The 26,396-nt window shown below is 45.2% G+C and overlaps 1 protein-coding gene across 1 annotated transcript in view; it reads right to left on the minus strand.

Moving 5' to 3' along the window:
• Positions 1 to 718: 718 nt before the first annotated feature.
• LOC306789554 (phospholipid phosphatase-related protein type 4-like) overlaps positions 719 to 26,396 on the minus strand; it is a gene marked incomplete at both ends in the record, with an annotated part of 94,715 nt that continues 69,037 nt past the window's right edge. Inside the window, 5 exons of the mRNA XM_079285561.1 lie at positions 719 to 1,243; positions 1,538 to 1,953; positions 4,452 to 4,608; positions 9,738 to 10,350; positions 22,279 to 22,507. Of these exons, the coding sequence (XP_079141687.1) occupies positions 719 to 1,243; positions 1,538 to 1,953; positions 4,452 to 4,608; positions 9,738 to 10,350; positions 22,279 to 22,507 (1,940 nt within the window). The remainder of the gene's footprint in view (positions 1,244 to 1,537; positions 1,954 to 4,451; positions 4,609 to 9,737; positions 10,351 to 22,278; positions 22,508 to 26,396) is intronic.

Raw genomic sequence — 26,396 nt, forward strand, 5'->3', positions numbered from 1 at the left:
TATACCGTATGTATAAATATTGTGATAAGAATGTTACCCCAATGACAACTGACCTAGCAGTCAGAGGAAAGAGGGTGAGAGTCATTAGGCTGATTCCAACCTCACTGGGAGGGAGATATTGGACGGACCGAGGGGTCTGGAGTCTCTCCCTCTGAGTAAGTCAAGGGATCAGCAGTTTATTTAGCCCATTATCCTTGTGCCTATGCCTATGCCCAAGTGCACTCAATGTATTATATTTACAAAGTCATCCACGTAAAAAAAATAAACACAAGACAGAATGTTGAATCAAGCTTCCTCCTCTTATGTTGGGCCACGACTATAGTCCTTTCTTATTGACCAGTGGGAGATCTTGGGCAGGGTTAATTTGTAGTGCTCTCTATGGCTTTTGACCCAAGGAGGATCATGAACCTCTTGCTAATAAGTTTTAATAAGCTTACAGTACATCTCCTTGTAAAACATAATATTTATTCGATTGGGTAGTAAACCAGCTGGGGTGCTATATATTGTACCCTAATTGGCCAGGTGAGATGTTGGGGTAGGGACTAACACGTTTTTGTCTAGCCCCTGTTGGCTTACCCATGATGGACAGAGTATCCAAATTTCCTTTCATCTTTGGCCCAATCTAAAGTTCTGAATGGCCCATGCAGCATCACCATTGAACTGGCCATGGACACTTTTTTATCACAGGTAAAGATTAATCAATTTAACACTGGGCATGTCATTCTTTATAGGCCAACCCCAGAGTAGGAGGCGGAGTGTGACTCAGGATGGGGCGTGGTAAGGTAGGGGGAGGTGTTGGGCTGGGACGGCCAAACATCCCCTGCAACTGCCTGTTGGGGTGATTGGGGTGATTAGGGTGGATGGGGTTTTCTTGAAAACTTCGAAGGTTTTCATGGAACCGGTTGCTGCTTTCATTGTCGAGGCGGTTACTGTCGTCACAGAGGCGGTGGTTATTGTGGAGGTCGGGGGTGGGCCCTCGATCGGGGGTGGGCCCTCGATCGGGGACGTGGCCGTACTGGGAGCCACTCTTCCTCTGCAGGGTGGACTCACAGCTGGACGAAGCAACCGACTGGCAGTCAGAGCCACCGTCGCTGCTGGCTGCCGTTACCTCCACCGGGGTGACCCTGATGGTGGTGATGGCCTGAGGGTGGGGGTGGAAGGGAGGAGCAAAGGTGGCAGTGGGGGTAAACGGCATGTTGGAGTTGGTCGTGTTGGGGTTGAAGTTGCCAGAGATGGGGTTGAAGTTGCCAGAGTTTGGGTTAAAGTTGGCGGAGTTGGGGTTAAAGTTGGTGGAGTTGGGGTTGAAGTTGGTGGAGTTGGGGTTGAAGTTGGCAGAGATGGGGTTGAAGTTGGCAGAGTTTGGGTTAAAGTTGGCAGAGTTGGGGTTGAAGTTGACAGAGTTGGGGTTGAAGTTGGCAGAGTTGGGGTTGAAGTTGGCTGAGTTGGGGTTGAAGTTGGCTGAGCTGGGGTTGAAGTTGGCTAAGTTGGCAGAGTCAGGGTTGAAGTTGACAGAGTTGGGGTTGAAGTTAATGTGGACATTATTAAAGTTGGGATTGTTGGGGTTAAAATTGGGTTGCTGGAAGTTGTTGGGGTTATTGGGATGTAAAGGATGTAAAGGGTGTACAACATGTGGGTGGTTTGTGTATACACCTCCCCCACCACCCATTCCTATTCCTCCTCCTTCTCCTCCCCCTTCGCTCTCACTTTCGGTTCCTGTCACGCTCCTCCGCCCATCCACTGACTCTCCATCCCTCAGCGAATCACAGCTGTCTGTGTGTCTGTTCAAGTCGTTGAGGGCGAAAGCTGACTGTTGGAGCGAAGCGCGTTGATCTGGTGGTTTCCATCTCCAGGAGCCACTTCCGTCGGTGCTCGGAGGTTTCACCACAGGTTTGTTTGATCTGGATTCTGGGTGGGCATCAACACGGACTATACTGCCACTTCTTTCCAAACCTCCTAACAGAACAAGACAGATGATCAGTAATTACATTCTACTATTAACAATAATAATCAGCATCTTCAATGTTCAAATCCATATAGCTAAAGGCACAGCGCTCCACACTGCTGTGACTGCCACAAAGCAAAAGAGTCCAGTATCTGATACATAAGGTCCCAGTCTTCTTACTCTCGACACCTTAATCAGTCTTATGCTGGGAATAAAGTACAGAAGTAAGCTAGATCCTTTCTCAACAAGCCAAAGTAAACAATTCCTAGATGTATAACTGTGCTGGAGGCACAGAGGTGAAATTGATATTCATCAATAAGTAACAAATGTGATCAGGGGTGTCAAACATACGGCCCGCCACGTAATTTTATGTGGCCCGCGAATCCGCCAGCAAAAAAAAAGAAGAAAAAAAAAGATTTTTTATTTTAATTCTTTACAAAAATTAAAAGTTAGATGTGAAAATAAAAATATCCCCATGGTCGAAATTATGAGATAGAAAGTCGAAGTGATGAGATAGCATGTTGTCTGTGTGCCAACATTAAAACTATCACAACAGGTGGACACGAGATGCAACAACCCATAAAGAGGTTTCCAACAACTGATCGTGCCTTTCTCAACATGCGTACTTCTCTGTACTGAAACGTCATCAGTCTCAGCCCAAGTACTGTTCCAATTCAAAGTTCACATCGAGCCAAGCACGATCCTAATGCCCGGATGTGGCTCCGCCCATTTTACCAGGGATGCATCGGAGGTGACTTGTCTGTACTTGGGACAGCCAAATATCCCAGAATGCATTTTGCACCAGCAACAGGAAACAATGGCGGAGGAGAAATCACACAACTGGAAGTTGAAACTTTCAAAATACTACTGTTGTTAAGTCACAGAAAGTAATTTTAGGATGTTTTGAGGCGAGAAGTTAGTTGTTTAAGCACCAAATCTGTGGTCGGTTTGTCAAGATTCAGCCGATTTAAAAATCTGCTCTGACGATTTCGGAGATGTGAGGTGTTGCTAGCGGGATCTGATCCACATACATATATTTATCTATATATGTATATATATATATATATATATATATATACACATATATAATTGTATGTATGTATATATATGTAAATAATAATATATCATTTTTGATTTTGAATGAAAACGAAAACAGCAGGGTTGTCATATTTAGTTTGATTGTAAAAATACTTTACAGAAAAAAACTTTATTAAACTCAATTAAACTCATGAGACCAGCTGAGGTGGTGATGTCATCAAGTAAGCTGCTGTTCCAATTGTCTGCAGGATTGCAACAACGAATCGATAAAATCGATGAAAATCGATTGTTAAAAGAGTTGGCAATTAATTTCATTATCGATTCGTTGTGTCGCGCGATTATTACGCCACTCAATAAGTCGCGGAGATGTTTGAGTATAAAAAAAAAGTTGAGTTGAGCCATTTGTGCCGCCGGTCTCGGCGGGGGCTATTTGTGTTCATTCGCACTGGACGCGCCGGAGAGGGGGCGTGGCTTATCGCCCTGAAAGCCGTTCAACTGTCCGCCATTAACCATGGAAAAAATAACCTCTATTTCTGCTTAGTACGTGTTGTGGAAGTCACAGATATCCCGGGAAACAAAACTAAATATGTTAGGAGTCCATTTACACCGTCTTACATTTAGAACCGGCCCTTTGAGGGCGACCGTGATGCTGATGTGGCCCCAGAGTGAAAATGAGTTTGACACCCCTGCCCTAAATGTTTAACTATTCACTTCAAGGTTGAGGCAGGCAAAATTATTTATTTTTGTTACTGCCAAGAAATCCCATGAAAAACAAAAATCTACAATGCCAGTGTGTCTCTCAAATACTTTCTGATTTCCTAACCTTCCCAAACAAACATATAGTTCCATTTTTTTAAAGTAATTTTCTTAAACAGCTGGACACTGTAGTTTCTCGCGTTACTGAAACCAAAGGAAATAGTGCATTTCTTGTGGACTCCTTTCAGCAGGGGATTAATCCACATTTGGTGCTGGGATTTGGGGCAGCAGGACTGTGTGTGTAGTGTTAAGACTAAATAAAAGTGTGTATATACATGGTAATGAAGGAACATGTCACAGTGCAACAGTGTGGCTCGTTAATGTGCTTTTAATAGTTTATGGACATCAATGGAGCTCTATGAAGAAGATATATCAGGGATCAATACACACTTGTAGACACATTCAGTGTTGTTGTTTTTTTTAATCTTATGTGGACTTGTGAGATTTGTGGAAAAAAGAATCCCTCCAGAGGCATTTCAATCTCAAGTTATTTCTGTTATCTATATCTAATTTAATCTGCCTTAAATGTAGAAAAGCAAGCAATGGCACAGTGGTAGAAAGGCTAAGTATCTGACCTCAATCCTATTAGACATGGAGCAGAATGTGTCCATAACACAGTATGAAAACTCTTAAGTACCAAAAGCTGGCGTCAAATGTATATATATATATATTATTATATATATTATACACACATTACTGTATTAGCAGTACAGACCTCCTCCTCCCATTGCTCCGGTGGTGGAGGCCGGTGGTGATGGGTCCTGGTCTGTCAGGGCTCGGTACCGAATGGATCCGGTGCAGCTGACTGTGCTGCCACCATCCTCAGACCGAGGAGAGTAAAGCAGACCCTGCTGTTTAGATAAGGCTATCACCTGAAATAGGAGAACAGTGCATGTGAGCTTTTTGGCTGGCTGCTGTGATACATACTCATTAGCTACTAACCTTCTCTTCTTGTAGGTTGTCAAGAAGAGTTGAGCTCACAGAGAAAGCCGCCTTGGATACATGCATACACGTTCAGGGGAAAGACAGGATATAAAAGCACGAAGCATATACTCCGAAATCAATAGTTAAAGTATGATCGAAAGATAAGGTTTATGATCATTATATAACAAATGTTTAATGTATAGAGTGATTTAACAAATGTAAATGTTCTGTGTACCGGAGCTGAGATGTGGAAAAAGTGTTTGTCATGGTGTGTCAGCAGACTGAGTGAGTCAGGAACAGATTTTTTTGGGTGTGGGTCGGAAAAACAGACACGCGGCAGCAACGTCTGTTGTAAGAGGTGACTCACACAGGCCAGAAGCAAGTCCGGTACTTTCCAGAAACAAACGCACACACGAGGGTGGGGGAAAGGATCAAGAGTTCAGAATAGGAGGGAGGGGAACAGATAGCCCAAATCAAGGATAAAAGGAGACGCTTGCAAGCCCCAAAATGGGATTTCTACACAAGCCGTCCAGACGCTCTGAGAAGAAGATACGGACGATCGCAACTGAAGTATTCGAGGACTTCGTCTCTGTTCACGGAAAGAAGACCGCTGTTCGTGGACAAAGATTAAAAGACGGAGATCTTCCTCTCCCCACTGCTCGACTTTAACAACTGAACAACGGAGGAACACAGCAGCCCTAGAAAGACTTTGTACTGAGCCTTGAGGACTGTTGGCCGAACTCCGCTGCGAGAGCAGGAGGGCCGAGGGTCCGGCCAGACCTTCGCTCCTAACAACTCCAAAAGAACTTTTTGACGGAACCATTGAAGATCCAGCTCCAACCGAGTCGTCTCGGCATCTAAAACCAATGAGTATAATTTAAGAAGAAAATGAAAGAAAAGAATCAAGTGTAGTAACATTTTATCTGAGCTATAGCTTAACCCTTGCAAACTAACTAAATATAACCTGCAATAAATATCGAATCTGCATTTAAAGTAAAATTATCAAGTGCATTTATTTGCTCAGGTAGTAAAAGTTCCTCGTGGCAGTAAAAAGTTAAATCCATTAGGTCTAACAACTGAGTTCTGTAAGGTTATCCTAGAGACCGAATCCACTTAACAATCCCTTACGGTTTTAGAAGTAATCCTAGCCGTTAAAACCTAACCTGGCATTTACCAAGAGCACGGATCCAGAAGAGGAAAGCTGCCATAACCGACGCGACTGGTAGGAGCGCCCTGGGCGAGGCTGGCCCCTCAGCCGAGCGCACTCAGACCGGAGGAAGCAGGATAGACGTCGGGAGTAACGGCAGTTAGAAGAGCCAGGCGAGTTCCCTCGCAAGAACACCAGCTCGACAATCTTTTAATAGAGAGCTGAGTCAGTAAGTAGCCCCGTATCAGGCCAGAAGTACCCCAGGATCTAACAAGGTGGAATGGCACTGCTACAACTAGGAACCTTTTAACATGAAGGCAATAACTGCAGCTGTCCACAAAACATACAGCCTGCATTGAAATTATATTAAAGAAGCTTTTGCAGCACATTAGCCGTGTTTCCATTCAAATGTCAAGCAAATTTCCAGCAAACATTTGACATGTCGCCAAAAATAAAGAATTAAGCAATTTTCATCAACCGGTGTGATTTAAATCGGCAACGTAATTTAGTCAGAAGTTGGCGGGAAACAGAGTAGAAGAAGTAGAGGTTACAAACTGCAAAGAAAACAAGTGGCCTTGGTCATCTAACCCCTCTGTGGGAGAAAATGGAGAGTGGTCTTTCGGAATTTGTTTCAATTGGGCAAGTTTTAAAGGAGATTTCCAGGTTTATTCTTTATTCTTAGGTTTCTACTAGACATGTTTACAGGCTTTATTGTTCCAAAAACTGTTTCAATGGAATTTCAACCGAATTGCATTGCTAGACAACAGATTGGGTCTATGTTTACTCCCTGTTATCTCTTGGTGCTGTCAAACCCTTGTTTGGCTTCTCCTACCACTGCTTTGCTGACAACTTAATCTCTTCCTCAAAGAGAAATCCCAAGATTTTGTTTGACACAATTAAGAGAATTGTTTCACCGTCTGTCTCTACATTACCATGCTGTTCTGTTGATGATTGTAACAAGTTCCTTATCTATTTTAATGATAAGGTAACAGCTATTAGGTCTGGCATTCAGCCTGGGATCTGTTCATCTACATCAGCGGTTCCCAAACTTTTTAGGCCACGCACCCCCTTCTACATCCCGACCGGGTTCACGCACCCCCAACCCCCCCCCCCCACACACACACACACGCACCTTAAAAAAAAAAAAGCAACAGAGCCGCATAAAAATCGGAGGAATGAGAGAACAGTTTGCTCGCGCGTGACGTTTGTTTACAAGATAAAAAACACAAAAACTCTTCCTGCACCGTGCCTTCGAAAAGGTAACGGACGTAACGTTACGAAGGTAACGGACGTAACGTTACGAAGGTAACGGACGATTGGCCAGATCTGTAGGCTCGTCTACTTGCAGAGAGTAAAACTCACTCTTCTTCACGTGACCGACCAATGTAGCCAGGATGTCTTCGGACAAAGCATCGATGCGAGCGACAGTGTTGTTGGACACCGGGATCACGTCCAACTTTTTCGCTTCTCTCTCTCCAATCATACATTCCACCATCTCTTTAACATTTTTCCCTCTCCACCACCGCCTCTCCTTCTCCCTATTACGCGGTCAGAATACTACCACAACACGCCGCCTGTCTTCGGCAGAAATGCGCTCATCCACGCACGGGAACAACACCGAGTTGTAATATATACCTCCATAACACCCCGCCACTCTCGGCTCATACCTCCCCAGCAACGAGGCACATCACCCGGTCACAATACCTCCAGAATGTCCCCCGGGTGAAATCCGGGACTTGGTTTTATGGTTCCGAGTGGCGGGCGCTCACCCGTTGGCGCCGGGACGCGAGGTCTCCAGCCGCCCCCGCCGTGAGGCACCCGATCGTCAGGTCTGTCAGCCCTCGGAACAGGCCGCGGGTCAATAACTTGTGGGTGGCGGGGTAGAGGCGAGGCAGATCACAGAAAAATAATAAAGACTAGAGTACAGCAAAGATATGTTGATGAGAAACGTATTTGTAATATGTCAAACACAAACGTAATCAGGGAGAAAATACGTTCGTGGTAAAACGTAATTGAGAATGCATTTTAGTTTTGGGGGAACGTAATTTTTAGGAGACAGGACTGCACCGCCATTACATTTTTCCTCTCGCGCACCTCCTAGAGGCAGCTCGCGCACCCCCAGGGGTGATTCCCCACTTTGGGAATCCCTGATCTACATGTAGCTCCTCTCAATCTCCTGCTGTTCTGGACTCTTTCCAGCCTATCAGCCTTCAATACCTGATGGACTTAATTAACAAAACAAAGCCATCATCTTGCCATCTGGATATAATACCAACCTCTCTATTTAAAAACGTTCCGCTAATTATTGGCCCTGTAGTAACATCTATTGTCAATTCTTCATTGTCTACAGGAATTGTCCCTTCCTATTTTAAGCATGCCACTATCCAGCCGATATTAAAGAAACCAAACTTAGATCCAGCTTTGCCCATGAACTACAGGCCCATATCAAAACTGCCTTTCCTGTCCAAACTTTTAGAGAAAGTGGTGGCCAACCAACGTACTGCTGCACTGGAGAGGCACAACATGTACGACGAATTCCAGTCTGGGTTTTGCAGACAACACTCTACTGAAACCGCTCTCCTGAGGGCTTCAAATGACATTCTCATGTGTTCTGATGCAGGTGACTGCTCTGTGCTAGTTCTTCTGGACCTCAGTTCTGCATTCGACACTGTAGACCATAACATCCTGATTAAGAGGCTACGTGATTGGGTGGGCATATCTGGCATAGCGTTAGACTGGTTCACGTCTTACCTCAATGACAGAAGTTTCAATGTCTCTGTGGGTGATTTTGTGTCTGTTACCTCTCCACTGTCATGTGGCTTACCGCAGGGCTCGGTTCTGGGGCCTCTCTTATTTTCCCTTTACTTGTTACCTTTGGGACGATTATAAAAAGTTATAATGTGTCCTATCACTTATATGCAGATGATATCCAACTCCATCTGTCATTCAAACCCAGCGAGGCCTTCACATTAACTAGGCTCCTGGACTGTGTCAATGCCATCAAAGACTGGACAGCAGAAAACTGCTTACAACTCAACGACACTAAGACGGAGGTCCTAGTTATTGCTCCAGATGAGTTTGTCCCCATGATCAGGCGGAGTATTGGTCCACTCTCCTCTGCTGCCCATTGCAACCTGCGCAATCTAGGGATCTTCTTTGATCGATCCATGTCGTCTGACCCCCATGTTAAGCAGCTGTCCAGATCATGTTTCTTCCATCTCAGAAATATCAGTAAACTGAGATCTGTAGTATCAACTCGCCTTGAGACCCGTGGTGACCGATCTTTTGAGGCAGTAGCACCGAGGCTGTGGAATGCTCTGTTGCACCTCTACGCCTCGCAGAGTCTGTGAACACTTTCAGAAACCAGCTCAAAACGCACCTCTTTAGAATGGTGTTTGGGTAAAACCCATGTCCTAGACCTGCTTTTAAACCATGTTTTAATTTAGTATTTTCTGTGTGTATGTAAGGTATTGGCCCTATGGTCACATTGTGTTTTTTATGCTTGTAATTTCTGCCCTGTTAAGCACTTTGTGACTTTTGTCTGTGAAAAGCGCTTTATAAATACATTTTACTTCCTTACTTACTTACAATTCTTATTCTTCTCAGATCCCCCTTCTGACACTCACTGCTTACCTGGCAGAAATCTCAGAGTGGATGTCAAGGCATCCCCTAAAGCTCAACCTGGACAAGCCTGTGTTCTTTCAGGGGAAAGGATGCCCTGGCTAAGACCTGTTCATGTTCAACAATTTCTTAGAATTAAATAACAAAACTCGAATACTTGTTCCTTTGTTTGAAATTTTGTCACTTTAGAAAAAGTCCTCTTCCAAATGAATGTCATGTAATGTAATCGAATAAGCACTTGACTTGCTGTAGATTCACAACAGATAGATTAGGAAAGGTACAGTTGGTGCAGAAAAAAGAATAATTAACCTGCATAAGACGAGGCTGTCCTCCAGCACTTAGCGGCCTGCAGGGGATGGTGGTCTTCTCAGCCACTCTGAGCCACTTTTCTCTCACTGACCCGCCCCCATCCATAATACTGTCCTCGGATTCACTTTCCTGATCCTTGCTGGTGAGATTTTCCTCCTCAGGAATGTGAACCAGCTGGGAGGATCCAGGTCGGGATTGGATAGACACTCTGGCCCCACCAGTCAATCCGGTGCTGCCATTATGGGTCAGGTGATTATGATTGGCCATAGGAACAGAGCTTGCTGCTAGTTTCATGTACTGAGCTGGGATGTGGGCCCCAGCACGGAGCTCTGTTTCCTGAAAAGCGATAAGGGAAGGCAGGTGTATCACACCTCGGTGCTCCTCCAGGCCCATGGCAGAAGGTTCAGAGGAGCAGCGCAGTTCCATGTTCCTCTGAGGAGATGAGGAGGCTGGTCTTATTCCATCCATCACCTGCAAGGATAGCTTCCTGTTGTCATTTTTATTCTTCCATTGGCTGAGCAGCTGTTTGGATCGGGTTGAGTCCATTGATGTGTGGATGGAGGCATGACGGCGTGGAATGCGACCCTCCTCCAATGAGGAGCCTCCGTGGGACCTGGAAGAAGGGGCAGAGACTTTGTGAACAACAAGAAAGAAGATTGCGGAAATAATGCATCAATTGTTGATTTGTGCTCTCAAATAAATCTCAGAAACATTGTGTTCCTTTTATCCTTAAATATACCTCTAAACTAGAATTAGCACCATCTGTTTACATGCCTCCGCCAACCAGTCAAGTTGCAGCTTACATCAATGTCTATCCAAAAGGTCATTACTTCATCATTTTGACATTTGACCAATTCATTCTAATCAGTTCTCGAGTAAATATATGTGCCAGATGTAATGGATCCCATCAAGACGTTCCAGAGATATAGCATTCACAAGAATGGGATGGATCTGAGGTCACAGTGACCTTGACCTATTGTCGTGGAAAAGAAGTTCAGACCGGGCCAGTTGATGAAGTCTAAACTACTGATTGCCAACTCTCTTCTTATTCTACATGTAATACCCATTGGTGTCTGTTATGGGAAAATATGTCAGTCTACTGTTTTAGGGTTAAGGAATTTGAGTTTTAGAAGAGCAGGCACTAAAAACCTTGTGTCTTCTAAATGAGTCTCGTAAATTTCGGATCCAGGGGTCTTGTGATCTGTTATCTTGGTGTCTGTTTTCCTGTGCATTATTTGTCTTCAAAGACGGCAACACACAGATGTTTAGATTACGGTACTTCCTGATGAGCATCAGGAAGAGCATGACCCTCTTTAGGTATTTATGATGGGTGATGGTTCACCGGTTTATTCCGTCTCTGCAATACTGTGACTTAACTCTTTGACCAGTTAACAGTGACATCAAAGGACGCATCTGGCTGGGTGTATCCATGGTTTATTGTGGGGCAAACTGATAAATAAGGGATTCGTAAACCGGCCATAAAGTGCCTTCAGGGTGTCGTAAAGACAGGACACTGTGCTTCAAAGGAAAACATCTGCCTTGACATTTTTATTATCTTCTGTCTTCTTTTCTTGTTTGTTCTCTGTTTGCAAATCAAGATAACAGCATGCTGACTGAGAATAAATGTCCATGCATTTGAATGTGTCATCAGAGCACATCTTGCAGATGACGGTGATGTGTCTGTGAGACTGTGTTCTCTTTGCTTGCAAGCAAATAAATTGACTATTACAACTTTGATCGTTCATCCAGACTCTGTTTCATTTGACATTGATGAGAAACATTTTACACTCTTCTCCCGACTATTCATAGAAATATTCCACAACAATTTGGCGTTGTCGGCAGGATTCGCTGACTGTCTATCAGGGCTCCAGAGGGACTGACCGGAGGAGAGGCATCTCCAGGAATCCACAAACTGAAGTTCCTGTCTTATACCTCATTAGCCGAGAGAGAGAGAGCCGGCGGACCCGAGGGAGTTTCTGATTGACGGCACGCGAATCCAACGAAAAAGAATTAATTTCTACAAACAGGTAAGAAAGTTAAAATTCCAATTGTAAAAGTAATGGTAAAATTATACTAAGGTCATATGATTTAACAGACACAGATGAATGGTCAAGTAGTCATTTTTATTTTTTTTATTATTTGGGTAAAACAATTGTTTTTGACGTTCGTGTTTTCGTTTTAAGAATGTGGTTCATGTAAACTCCCTTTTTCATTTTCTGGCATATCACTATTTGCACGCTTCTTACGTAGAAGACAGGATTGTGTTATACGGTGATGATTTAACTCAGAATAAAAACATTTTGAGATCGTAGACACAGATCGCTTGACTACAATTGGTTTGTTGTAAGACCGTGGTTAAAATGATCAAATACGTGAATTCTATACTGATAGAATAAGAATCGTGATAAATAACTAACGTGAACTTCAAATCACATTTGAAATAAGAATCGTGGTTTTCCACAACATAACGTGAATTTCAAATAAAGTTTGAAATAAGAATCGTGGTTTTCCACAACATAACGTGAATTTCAAACGAGGTTTTTTGCAAAATGTTTTCCTTCGAGAGAATAAACATACGCTGTATGGTGACGACTGTACTGTAAAGGTAACGTTAACGTATCCACGCCTGAAAGATGGGTGGAAAAAGTAGTAAAAGCGCAGAGCCCTCGGGCCCAATAATTGATATGATGCGACAGAAATATGGAAACGGATGTTTAGAATGCCTCACGTACTGGTCAAGGGAGTTTGGTTTTCCTGAAAACGGCTCACTGAGCGCCGCTAAGCTCAAAATGTTAAGAGGGGATTTAGAAGGTAAATTGAAACAGATTAAATGTATGAAGAACGTCAGAGTCAAAGACTTGGAAATGATAGAGAAAAACCAAAAGTGTTTGGTTAAGTGGGAAGATGAGAGTGAAAGTAGGGAAAGAAAGCAAATGCTTAAACAAATGACTTGTTTGAAGAAAGACGAAACTGATGCAGACACATTGAGTAACTCTGTTTTTTCTCACACTCTCTATCCGAGCCTCACAGGAGCGAGCGGTCCCCTCCTGGACACGTGTTACCGACCTTCCCCACAGGATGGCGTTCTACAACCACCACCACCACCACAACTAGCACCTCCTCCACCACCTCCTCCGCCGCCATACCCTGATGCACCATTGGCTAGTAGACCAGCAACCCGGCTCCTCACTCAACAGCAAGAACAGGCTCGCTTGGCGAACGAGGAGCTCCGACAGGGTCCAGCCTCGCCTCACCACAACCCGTTTGTCTCTCCTCAGACGGCTGCAACATCGACACCTGCCACCTCACCATGGTCCTACGCAGACCCGCGTAGCTGGCGGGGTCCAGCTGGCGCTGTCGCCAACTGGCTCAGCCCCAACACACCCCCACCAGCTTTCAACCTCGACACATCTGAAACCTTCCAGGGGCCCATGATTCAAGTTCCAGGACCAGCTGATGGTGTTCCGGGTCTTGTGTTCAGACCCTGGACGCAAGGTGACATCAACAGAGATATTTTCCTCATCAGAAGATGAGTGGGCGTTTTGTATATTCACAGGGCGCATCCGGTATAACTGTTACTGAAAACTTTACTGTACCTATGACGAGTGTACACTCCGACCAGACTGACCACGATCCTGACATTAAAGTGAAACATTCGTTTCTCCTTTCGAGCCTCTGTCCAATTAACTTGATGGGCAGAGACTTAATGTGCGCTTATGGGATAGGACTGACGTCATCCTCTGATGGCCTTAAAGTGCTGAGGCAAAGAGTCGTACACCAAATGTTACAGACTCCCTCTGAGTCACTTTTTTGCTATCAATGGTGGCTCCCTGTTGACGACGCACAACGACTTTGTCACACAGTAGACGTACGGGTCTCACCACATGCCGACCGCATGAACTACAAACATCTACACTGCACCTCACACATTTCTGAAGGACAAGATGTTTGCTATGAAGACAATTTTTTTGAAGGCATTAATGATGTAATCGCCTGTTCCACACTGTTTTGGTCTACTTATAAATCTGCTGTATCTGTTTCTCTGTCTCCGTCACAGAAAGAACTGTTTGATGTTCCAGATTCAGCTCCTCACATCTCGCTGTCAAAAGGACGCGATGATAACTGGAGAGATTTGGGTCCATTCGTCGCTCAATGCGAGGCGCTGACCGACTGGGAAAAGACATGTGATCCACTCATTCTGCGATCACAGTCTACCGGCTTCCACAGAACGTTTTGTGTGCTCTTAACACCTGCCTGCAGATCAGTCTATGTGTTTCATGAGCTTAACAAAGAAATTCAAACGTTTTTAACTAAACCTGCATCTATTCCTCCCGCCCTTACTTCTGTTCCACAGACACTCTGGGCGGTGAACAAGTACGACGTTGGCCTGATTAACAACTGTCAGCCTGTCGTTATCACTCCGCGCTCTGATTTTCGGCCCCACAAGCACCAGTACCCTCTGCGCCAAGAGGCCATTGACGGTATTACACCTGTGTTTGAGTCACTCCTGAAAGCAGGTGTGATTATTCCATGTCCAGACTCTCCAGTCAGGACACCGATATTTCCGGTTAAAAAGATCAGAGATGCAGGTAAGCCTACTGAATGGCGTTTCGTGCAAGACCTGAAAGCAGTAAATGCTGCAGTTCATGCACGTGCACCGAATGTGCCTAATCCTTACACTATTCTAGCTCAGATTCCTCCTGCAGCTAAATGGTTTTCTGTTGTTGACCTGTCAAATGCTTTTTTCAGTGTCCCAGTGGACAAGGAAAGTCAATATTGGTTTGCCTTCAATTTTAACGGTAAACCATACACCTTCACACGGCTGTGTCAAGGCGACACCGAGTCTCCAACCATCTACAACGATGCACTCAGAGAAAGCTTAGAAAGTCTAACTCTCTCACCAGGCTCTGCACTCCTGCAGTATGTAGACGACTGCCTTATCGCAGTTCCAACTCAGGCACAGTGTCAGAGAGACACAATAAAACTGCTAAAACATTTAGCACAAGAGGGCCACAAGGCCAGCCTATCTAAATTACAGTTTGTAACGCAAAATGTACATTTCTTAGGTCATGACATTTCAGGGGAAGGGAAAACCCTCTCTCCAAAAAGAATAGCTTCAATCGTGTCAATACCGAAACCTAACACCAAAAAACAGTTGATGTCCTTTTTAGGTATGTGTTCATACTGTCGGTCGTTTATACCTAACTACTCACAGATGGAGAAACCATTATCAAGTTTGATTGACGGTAAAAATCTTACAGCACATGGCAAAATAATTTGGACTGAAGAAGGTCATTCAGCCTTCACACAAATGAAATGTGCTCTGCAAATTCCTCCAACTCTAGGACTGCCAGATCCAAACAAACCGTTCACTCAGACAGTAGATGAAAGACAGGGCTGCATGACCTCTGTGTTGTTACAATCACACGGTGACAAATTAAGACCAGTTGCGTATTTCTCCGCAAAACTTGATCCAGTCGCAGCTGGTTTGCCACAATGTTTGCGTGCAGTGGCCGCGGCTGAAAAGGCACTCGCGGCCTCACGTGACACAGTAGGATACGCTCCATTAACTCTGCTCGTTCCTCATTCGGTGTCTTTGATTCTCCTCGAACAGAAATCATCTCACCTCTCTGCAGCGCGATATTTGCGTTATCACACATGTCTGTTAGACATGCCAAACGTAACGGTCAAACGCTGTACTAATCTTAACCCTGCATCATTACTCCCCATTCCTGGTGACGGAGAGGAGCACAAATGTTTAGCTGAGCTCCAAGCTCGGTGCACTCCTCGTCCTGACTTGATGGACACTCCGCTGCACAACAGCGACATGGTAATGTATGTTGATGGATCTGCCTCCCGCGATCACACTGGTACTAATCTTGTGGGTTTTGCTGTTGTTTCGGACTCAGAAGTGCTGTGTTCAGGTTCTCTGCCATGTCATCTCTCAGCCCAGGCAGCTGAGCTCATCGCGCTCACTGAAGCATGCAAACTAGCTGAAGGTAAAACTGTTACAGTTCACACTGACTCTCGTTATGCATTCGGAGTAATTCACGATTTTGGGAGTCTGTGGAAACACAGAAAGTTCCTTAAGTCTGATGGGAAACCTGTTTTGCATCACACTCTCATTGCTGAACTGTTAGAAGCCATTTTGTTGCCAACAGCAATTGCCGTTTGCAAATGTGCTGCTCATACAGGGCACACTGACGTCATTTCAATAGGGAATGCACGCGCAGACGCTGCGGCAAAAGCGGCTGCTCGACTTCCTGTCCCCACTTCCTCTGCTCTCCTGTCCTCATCTGTCTCAGCTCCCTCTTCTCTTATAGCAATGCAGACGTTGTCCACTCCGGAAGAGCGTAGGTTGTGGGCAGCATCGGGTTGCACACACACTGATGGATTGTGGTCAGGGCCTGATGCTAAACCATGTCTGCCTAAGCATTATTTCTGCCATTATGCCAAGTTGACACATGGGTTAGACCATGTATCAAAAGGGGGAATGTTGAGTGCATTGAATGAGACATGGTTCACAAAGGGATTCACAGCATGTGCACAAAAATTCTGTTCTGCATGTGTAACCTGCTCTACCCACAATGTAGGCAGGCCTGTGACAGTGTCCAGCCAGGCTGCACATCCGCCTCCGACACGCCCTTTTGAGCACATTATGATGGATTTTGTTGAGCTCTCTCCATCGGAAGGTAAGAAACACTGTCTTGTGATGGTAGACATGTGGTCAAAGTGGGTTGAAGTTTCTCCATCAAGTAAACAAACTGCTGCGACAGTCGCGAAAGCTTTGATTTCTGAAATCATTCCTCGTTGGGGCATTCCTACTAAAATATCAAGTGACAATGGTTCTCATTTTGTAAACCAGGCCATTACAGAACTAAGCGCATACTTGGGTATCGACTTAAGAACACACTGTGCTTACCATCCAGCCAGTGGTGGCGCTGTGGAACGAGAAAATGGTACACTTAAGACCAAGTTAGCAAAATGTTGTGCTGACACAGGTCTGTCTTGGACAAAAGCTCTGCCTCTAGTTCTGATGTACATGAGAATGAGAAAGCGAACACGAAGCAATCTGAGTCCTTTTGAGATACTGTTTGGTTTTCCTCCTCATGTAGGAACTGAAGCACCAGGGGCGCCACTTCCCTCAACCGCCTTATGCGAACATGAAATGTTAACATATTGTGCACAATTGTCCTCTGCTCTATCTAACATAAGACAACAGGTGTCTGCTGCCCTCCCGAGACCAGCTGAAGGACCTCTCCATAAGCTGCAGCCTGGTGATTTTGTGGTGGTGAAAGATTTCAGAAGGAAGCATTGGAACTCACGACGTTGGCTGGGTCCATTCCAGGTCCTCCTTGTCACTCAGACGGCTGTCAAAGTAGCTGAGAGGGCTACCTGGGTTCATGCGTCACACTGCAAAAAGGTTCCAGACCCAGGAGAAGCTTCAGGTGAGCGAGCACCTACACCAAGTGTCAGCCAACCGGCACCACCGAGGGACGAGAGACGGACGACGGTGCCATCGACAGATGAGATGCAGTGATTCACGGACGGGATCACAACGGGCAGTTAGCCGACAGACACGTGCGTGTTCTGTGTTAACTGTCTACAACTGGACGTGGATGCCACGCAAGAAAGACGGCTGGAAGAGCCCCTCTCAACACGTGTTTGTGCCAACAAACACAAGAAAAGAAGACCGGTCAGGCTTCTAAAGGACGAAAAACTTTTTATTATAACTATATTCACATTATTGCTCATTTTGTTTTCATTTTATTTCTGTATTATTCAATCTGTCTGAGCGGACCAAAGAGAGTGGCGGGATAACAGTGTCTCTGACAGTTTTGTGGAAACCTCACGGTGTCAACGCAAACAAAGCTGCTCACACAAACCAGTTGCTCGGGTGAACTCCATACAAACTGGTGGCTGTTGCACTCTTTCACCATGGAACGACGACGCCCCTGGAGCCCACTGAGGAGAGTGGGGGGGACTCGTTTCATTTATTGTTTATTTGTGGTCATTGGGTTATGTTTTTTATTTACTCTTCTTTTATGGCACCACAAACAGATGAGAAGCAACCACGACCAGCGCAACAACACGACTTTTGACTCAGACAATGACAACTCAACGACGCATAACCGTACCAGACGCACCGCAGTAAAAAACTTGAAACATGATTGGCTCGACAACAACCCAGGTGCATTAATCCACGTCTATTCAACAAATATGTGGTGGCGATACGCACACTATTCAGCCCGCAAACAAAACCGCACTAACTGCTATGTCTGCTCAATGATGCCGGCCTCATCTCACCAACCACGTATAATAGCGACTAGGTCTCTAGGTCCTACAGAGGACTGTTTCGTCAGTCAAGCAGTTTTAGGGTATTACAGTCCTTATGCAGCATGGACTACAGTAAACAGCACTATGTGCACAAAAACACATCAAATACAGAGATACCGCGGAAGCAGCTCTACTTCGTCCCAATTTCAAGCATCATACGTACAGTATGCACCACACTTGAACTTTACATTTTGTTTTGCGCGTAAGGGCTCGAAATCAGTCGGCCAACTTCACCCTTCTATGTGCAACGTGACTTTCATAGGGGCAGTTACTGCTAGGGACGAAGACTGTTCCCTATTCGGCGACACATCCGATCATCCAGCTGTCACCATGGAGGGCAACTACCGTCTTTCGTGTGCAAATAGCTCAGGTAATGTAACAGCTGCTTCTATAAGGAGGTGCATGCAACTAGGGAACATTGAGGACTGCATACTCGTTAAAGACTGCACGCCAGTTCCATTTTAACTGCGACGGTTTTCATGCGATGGGTGGAAATATGTGGCACGAGATACAGCGGACTGCCCAGCAGGAGTTAAATGCTCTCTAGCTCACCACACAGTGCTTCCCGGTAAAAACGGAACATATCCGGTTACAGATGGGTGGTGGCTCTGTGGTCACACAGTGTATGTTGTACTACCTCCAGATTGGGAGGGAGTTTGCGCTCCAGTATCAATATCCGACCACACAGTAATAATATCAGCAGCGCCTAACACACGTTTTTCTCGCGACTTAGAATTCAAACCGCATGATCCAGTTTGGGGTTCAAACGTCCCGAACGAATTCAAACACAAGAGCGTCGGCGCCAAAATTATCCTTTCACTGTTTCCTTGGTTGGGAACGGCCAAGAACATGTTACGTTTAGAAACTATTGATTACAGACTGAAGAGCTTCCTGAACTACACTCTTGCGGCGTTCACAGGAATCACTGAAGAATTGACTGGCCTGCGCCTTATGGTTATGCAAGATAGAATGGTTTTAGATCAATTGACGGCACCACAGGGTGGCGTTTGTGCTATTGTTGGGGAATACTGTTGTACTTTTATTCCAGAAAATGACGCTGATGGTCATATCATTGCACAAGCAATTCACAACATCACTAAAATACAGGAAGCTATGGTTAAAGATGGTACTCCATCTCCAGACTGGCTTACAGGTTTATGGTACTCATGGAAGGGGATTATGATACAAGCAGCCATAATCCTCTGTGCTTTCTTTGTATTCGTACTTTGCGTAATCCCACTACTCAGAAACATGATCTCTCACCTATTCACCAAACGGCTGACTATGTATTGTCGTGTGGCAACCAACGACCAGAGACTTGACCTGTTTCCTATTACTGACTATGCGGACAACTTTGACAGCGACACTGACTCCTTTGATGATTTTGATGTGCAGGTCTAAAGTCTTTGATTTTTAATTATTCTATCTTTGTGGTTATTGAACTGTATTGCTTAGACAGTTTTTGATTTTTAACCTTTGTGTTAATTGAATTATATTGCCTGCTACATTTATGGGATCTTTTATCTCACAAGAACAGTTTTTCTTCAGTTCTCTCACATGATGTATTTTTCAAATCATATTGTTGGGTAATACTTCTGTTGTAATTGAAATGTCCTTATAACATATTTTTACTATATTGTGTGATTACGATGTAATCAAAGAGTGGAATGTTATGGGAAAATATGTCAGTCTACTGTTTTAGGGTTAAGGAATTTGAGTTTTAGAAGAGCAGGCACTAAAAACCTTGTGTCTTCTAAATGAGTCTCGTAAATTTCGGATCCAGGGGTCTTGTGATCTGTTATCTTGGTGTCTGTTTTCCTGTGCATTATTTGTCTTCAAAGACGGCAACACACAGATGTTTAGATTACGGTACTTCCTGATGAGCATCAGGAAGAGCATGACCCTCTTTAGGTATTTATGATGGGTGATGGTTCACCGGTTTATTCCGTCTCTGCAATACTGTGACTTAACTCTTTGACCAGTTAACAGTGACATCAAAGGACGCATCTGGCTGGGTGTATCCATGGTTTATTGTGGGGCAAACTGATAAATAAGGGATTCGTAAACCGGCCATAAAGTGCCTTCAGGGTATCGTAAAGACAGGACACTGTGCTTCAAAGGAAAACATCTGCCTTGACATTTTTATTATCTTCTGTCTTCTTTTCTTGTTTGTTCTCTGTTTGCAAATCAAGATAACAGCATGCTGACTGAGGATAAATGTCCATGCATTTGAATGTGTCATCAGAGCACATCTTGCAGATGATGGTGATGTGTCTGTGAGACTGTGTTCTCTTTGCTTGCAAGCAAATAAATTGACAATTACAACTTTGATCGTTCATCCAGACTCTGTTTCATTTGACATTGATGAGAAACATTTTACACTCTTCTCCCGACTATTCATAGAAATATTCCACAACATGTCCTGATGAGTGCACTGGAATCAGACAGAGTTCTATGCAATAGAGTTTATTCTTCAAGCAAAGAACACAACCCGAGTCATTCTGGGGAAATGCCTGACTTATTCTGTTCTCACATAGTCTTCTATAGTGTGGCTGACATCAGATAGCTCTTCCTCTGTTTTTTCTTTGATACGTCAATCTTATAGGTACAAATATAGGTCATTTCTGTTTCAGTAATTCATGTGAGAGTAAAAATGAAGTAATTTCTGCCCACAATCTTTTCAATACACATGCTGTTGTCAAGTCCAGTTGCATATCTGAATTTATTACTGTCTGTGCAGAGCTAGTAGATAGCATTGATGTGAGTGGATGAATTGGGACTGACTTTTGGAAATGTTGGGGTCAGTGGCAAGGATAACACAGTTGGAAACAAAGTGGGATTCTGGAGTGTGGCAGAACGCCAGTCATGACAAATCATATCCCCTCCTGCCCTCTTTTTAAAGTGTACCAAAAGCCATTTCCACTGATTCTTTCTGTCTTTCAAATAAAGAAAATAATAGATGAGGAGCCAAACAGATCTACAGGGACAGTTTGCCTACATGAGGTATGGCGCCCACCCGCCAATCACCACTAACAACTACTGGCAGGAGTTGAGGATAAAGCCATGTCAACAACTCTCAAGTTGTGTAACACGGCACATGTCCCTCTCTTTTTGAATTTGATGTACTCAGGTCTATGGTGATAACCTTAATGTCTGTGTGTGCTCCAGATTGTCAGAAATCCTGCCATGCTCCAGAAAGCCCTGCGTGTTTCCATCAGTGCTGCTTTAGTGCGGTGCTTTTGCAAGTATTTCATTAGTTGTCTTCTCAATTACTCCCACAGAGACCTTCATGCTTCTTTCTCAGATGAACAATTCTATCACATCTATAATCACTTTTCCTGTTCCCTCAATGTTTCTACCACAGACAAAGATGAGAGGGGAACACACATATTACTTATAGTAATAGAAGAGCTGAAAAAGTTGGGGAAATATAACACATGCAAATTGTTTTTATATTCCAAATAACATTTATAGAAGAAGAAAAGAGAATGTGCCTGCGCCAACCAGTCAAGTTATAGTTTACATCCAATGTCATCACGTTATCATTTTATCCTATTAGACATTTGTGTCAAATTGTCATAATTAGAATATGAATTATTGAGTAATGGCCCAAAATGTGTTTTGTGAGGTCGCAGTAACCTTTGATTATCAAAGTCTAATCAGTTTATCCTTGAGCCCAAGTGGATGTTTGTGCCAGATGCAATGAAATTCCTTCCAGGCATTTCTGAGATATCGCGTTCATGAGATGGGACGGACAGACAAACTGGAAAGATAATGCTTTTGGTCACGGCTATCACAGTGTGTTGCCCACATGGTCAGACTGAGTCAGTTATGTTAAATAACAAATGATCAATATAATGATTTACAACATATGTAGACTTGATTATTATGTGAAACAATAAATGAGCTACTCTGACAAATGTTCTGGTTGTATAGCTTCAATAAGACATTCATTATGATATTTCCCTCATGATCTGACAGAGGATCGACAGCTGCGACCAAACAAGCTGTTCAGTCACAATTTGTAGCTGGGCAATAGTCAATGTAAGTTGACTTAGTCACTGTGTGGGATATTGCTGCTAAATGAAGAGGTTGGCTAAAAGGAGTCATCATAATCACTTAGCTTTTCACCCACCTATACCCTGAAGTACAAGACATTTACGTTCTCAAACCTGTGGATAAAGACTCCACCAAAAACATTTACCTTGGCAGTGTGCTGCTGCTAAAGGTCATCATGTTGTCATGGTTGCCCAGAGGACTGGATGGGGTTATCACCTCCACCTCAGCACTGGCTCGCTTCAGATTGGACAGAGACGGCTCTCGGTAGGAGGCGCTCCGTGTCAGGATGGGCTCTGGTTGGTTGGGGGACAATGTGTGGGAGGAGGTCCTCGTGATGATGGGCTCTGGTTGGCTGGGAGCCAGGGTGTGGTGACCTGTTAATGGATAACAGGGAGAGGTCAAACTGCTAATGTAAAGTTAAAAGGGGGATGATTTGTCATCTTTGAAAAGACAAAAATTAAAATAAGACACTTTTGGTTGCTCGTGGCAGTCTAAGGCCACTTCCTTAGGAAAGTAATTCAAATATTGGGTACAATGGATGGAACGGATCACTTGTTTGGTATTCGGTACATAACTGCCGCTTAGTTGCATCTGTGGTTTCCCTATAATTTTACTGGCAGTGTTAACCACTCTTGACAGTTTCCCTTTACAATGGACATTTGAGTATCCTTACCAAGTGAGTCGAGATGCTTTCCACCAGATTCTTGTAGACCATTTCAAAAATATTCTGGGTCACCCAGAAGTCATAAAGCTTCTGGAGGAGGTGTAACCTCTGGAGTGAATTCTGAATTCCTTGGTATACACAGAATTCTTTTTTTATTTGATTAATATTTGATTTGATTTGTAGGAAGTGTAGGATCCACCAGTTTTTGAGCTTAACCCTTAAGAGGGCCTTAAGGTCAGGGAATCTCAGCTTCTTCAACTTCAATTTGGACCATCCTTTACGTAGCATTGTCGGATGCACTGGGACACATGATTTCTAATTTAACCAATCTTGTGTTTCGGGCTTCTGTTCAAGTAGAACTTACACTCTGCAGCTCGCTTTGTTGATGACAGATCTAGAGGATTTGTCTACAGCCTTGGTGGCATTCCTGATGGTGTTTGTTTAAATACCCCGTTATTCCCAGGAGACTGCAAATCCCCTGCATCCCTCTTCCATTGTATAGCACCTCACCCCTGGCAGCTACACTCCTCCACCATGTTTTCCTACTTGGCTTCTTTGTCTGGTCTTCTCAGGGAATAGTGAGCTTAGGCATGATTACTTTACACTGAAAACATGACAATGTCAGGTCTGAGGGTGATCTCATTGATCGCCAGTGGAAATCTTAGCTGTTTCCCTCGGTCTGTCTTGACTTCTCCCAGGGCTTTAGGGCAGCAGCTGAGGATGCGCTCCAACATCCCAATCCCTTGGCACAGCGGGCCATCAGATGTTTTCTCCAGGTGAAGAGGTTGGATGGACTTGGCTATACATCACAGGCGGCACAGACCAGAAAGCTGATGTTGCGGGGAATGCTTTCAACAGTTTGGGGGATGCGACCGTACGCAGCATTGCTACTTTCCACTGAGTCCATGCTTCTTGCTAACTCAAGCCAACAATCCTGCTGGCTTGTACCTCTTTGACTCCCTCCTGCACCCCCTCCTGTATAATTGTTCACCTCTCTTTGCCTTGGGCCTGGTCATAGCGCCCCACCATACCACTGCCTTGGCCAGATCTTACTCTTGCCACAGCATGAGCACCCCGTTCTGCAGTCTGGAATTTGACTGGTCCACTGCTTTCCAGCCCTTAACTTCCTCCACTTTCTCACCTCAATGCTTGCTTGTGTGTCAGGATCCAGGATCCCTGTCTGACCCGTTGTGTGTTACCTCTGTTTCCCCTGATCTCCTCTCCTCATGTGTTCTGTCATTTCCCTGTAGTGCACAGCTGCGGACACTCCAGCCGATTACCTCCCGCAGGCTGACACACCAGACTCAGATCCCACTAGCCATTCCCCTGGCACTATATCAACTCTGGTCCTGCAGTCTGGGGTTGTCAGTTCGTACCATCTTTCACCCGCTTCAACCCCGCATCGTCTTCTGCCTCGAGCACCTGCCTCCGGTGTCCGCTGGTCCAGGAATCCCCCGTGCCCTCCATTGTGTTCCAACGGACTTCACACCGTCGATCTGCCTGCCCTCCAGTGTCGATTCACGGGACATCACACCGTCGATCTGCCTGCCCTCCGGTGTAGATCCACGGGAATCACACCGTCGATCTGCCTGTCCTGTGTCGGACCACGGGCTCCACACAGCCATTCCTGTCCTTTACTTGTGGTAAAATAAAATCTGTTGTACCAGATTCTGTCTCCTGTAGTCTTGCTATTGGGTCCTGATCTTGAACTCCGGTGGCATTGTGAGACTCTGGGGTTGTTAGAGTTGCTCTACTGGAGCACTTCTCCTCTGGCCACCATGAACTCTTCGCTCATGCTGCTGAAAGACAGCATGTGCTTGGTCTTTTGGCAGCAGAAGGCACCTTTGCTGAGACTTCAGGCTAGGCCCAGCCATCTGTGGAGGTGGTGACTAATGTTCCTCTTGAAGTTACGGGACTTCAAAAATCATCACAGGCCAGAGGATGCATGGAATGAATGGTAAATGGACTATACCTTTATGGAGCTTTTTTAGTCTTTCCGACCGCTCAAAGCTCTTTCACACTACTTGTCATCATTCACCCATTCACACCCATTCATACACTGATGGTAGGGTCTACCATGTCCAACATCAGGAATAACTAACATTCACACACAGACCTGTCCGAGGGTCGCTTTGTAATCAATCGGAGACGCTCGCGTCACCGCGGTTGGGGCAGTCGCAGGCACCTTCGTCCCCCCAAGTACAGATACGGCACAGCTACGGGAGCAATTTTGGGGTTAAGTCTTACCCAAGGACACATCACCATTCACGTTTGGTTTAAGTTATGGTCAGACAACGGACAGTAAGTTTTTCTCAAATGTTCTCGTGGCGTTTCTGTTACTTTTCTCCCTCTTTGTAAGTAGCAATACACGATGAGCGGGGCCATTGTTTACTCCCGCGATCAGCTGATTACGCTGAGCAGACCGCGGCTGCCGCCCGGCGCCAGGCCTGAGATCCCGGCTGAGCTACGGAGAAGGGCTCGGGACTGCAGGTAGGGCACTAAGCGGAGGGCGAAGAGGAGGAAATATAAACCTTCGGTACCGGCGATTGTAATGGGGAACGTGAGGTCTTTGGTGAATAAGACGGACGAACTCGATGCGCTGGTAAAGACCGAGAGGGACTTCCGTGAGTGTAGCATCATGTGTTTTACTGAGACTTGGCTGCACACGGATTTTCCGGATCACAGTGTGTCGGTGCCCGGCTTCAGGGCTGTTCGGGCGGACAGAGATGTTGTACAGAGCGCCAAGAAGAGAGGAGGTGGGATTGCAGTGTATGTGAATGAGAGGTGGTGCAATCCCGACCATGTGTGTGAAGGAACGCTTCTGTAGCCCGGACATTGAACTGTTGGCCGTGGGGATGCGTCCATATTATTTGCCAAGGGAGTTCACATCCGCCATTGTTGTGGCTGTGTATGTCCCCCCATCAGCTGACGCAGAGAAAGCAGTGGACACCATCCACTCCACTGTATCTGGACTGCAGAGTCAACATCCTGGTGCGTTTTTGGCTATTACTGGAGACCTTAATCACACCACCCTGGATAGAGCCCTGCCAGATTTCCACCAGTATGTTGACTGCCCCACTCGGAACAATAAAACTCTGGATCTACTGTATGCTAATGCTAAGGGTGCATACAGTGCCACTGCCCTTCCCCCCCTTGGCAGGTCCAATCACAACCTGATCCTGTTGACACCCAGGTATGTTCCTCTGGTGCAGAGGCTGCCTGCGACCACCAGGACTGTGATCTGTGACTGTGAGGTGGTCTCAGGAGGCTATTGATGCCCTGCAGGACTGCTTTGAGTCTACGGATTGGGATGTGCTTTGTGGACCACATGGGGAGGACCTCAACAGCATGACGGACTGAATTACTGAATACATTAAATTCTGTGAACAATCCGTCATACCATCCCGGTCAGTACACTGCTACCCCAACAATAAACCTTGGATCACTAGTGACCTGAAAGCTCTTCTTAACAAGAAGAAAGCAGCTTTCAGGTCTGGGGACAGGGAGGAGATCAGGACAGTCCAGCGTGACCTGAAGGTGAAGATCAGGGAGTGCAAGAACACCTACAGGAGGAAGCTGGAGGCCAAACTCCAGCAGAA

Source organism: Melanostigma gelatinosum, assembly GCF_949748355.1.
Source record: "Melanostigma gelatinosum genome assembly, chromosome: 15".
Lineage (NCBI taxonomy): Eukaryota > Metazoa > Chordata > Actinopteri > Perciformes > Zoarcidae > Melanostigma > Melanostigma gelatinosum.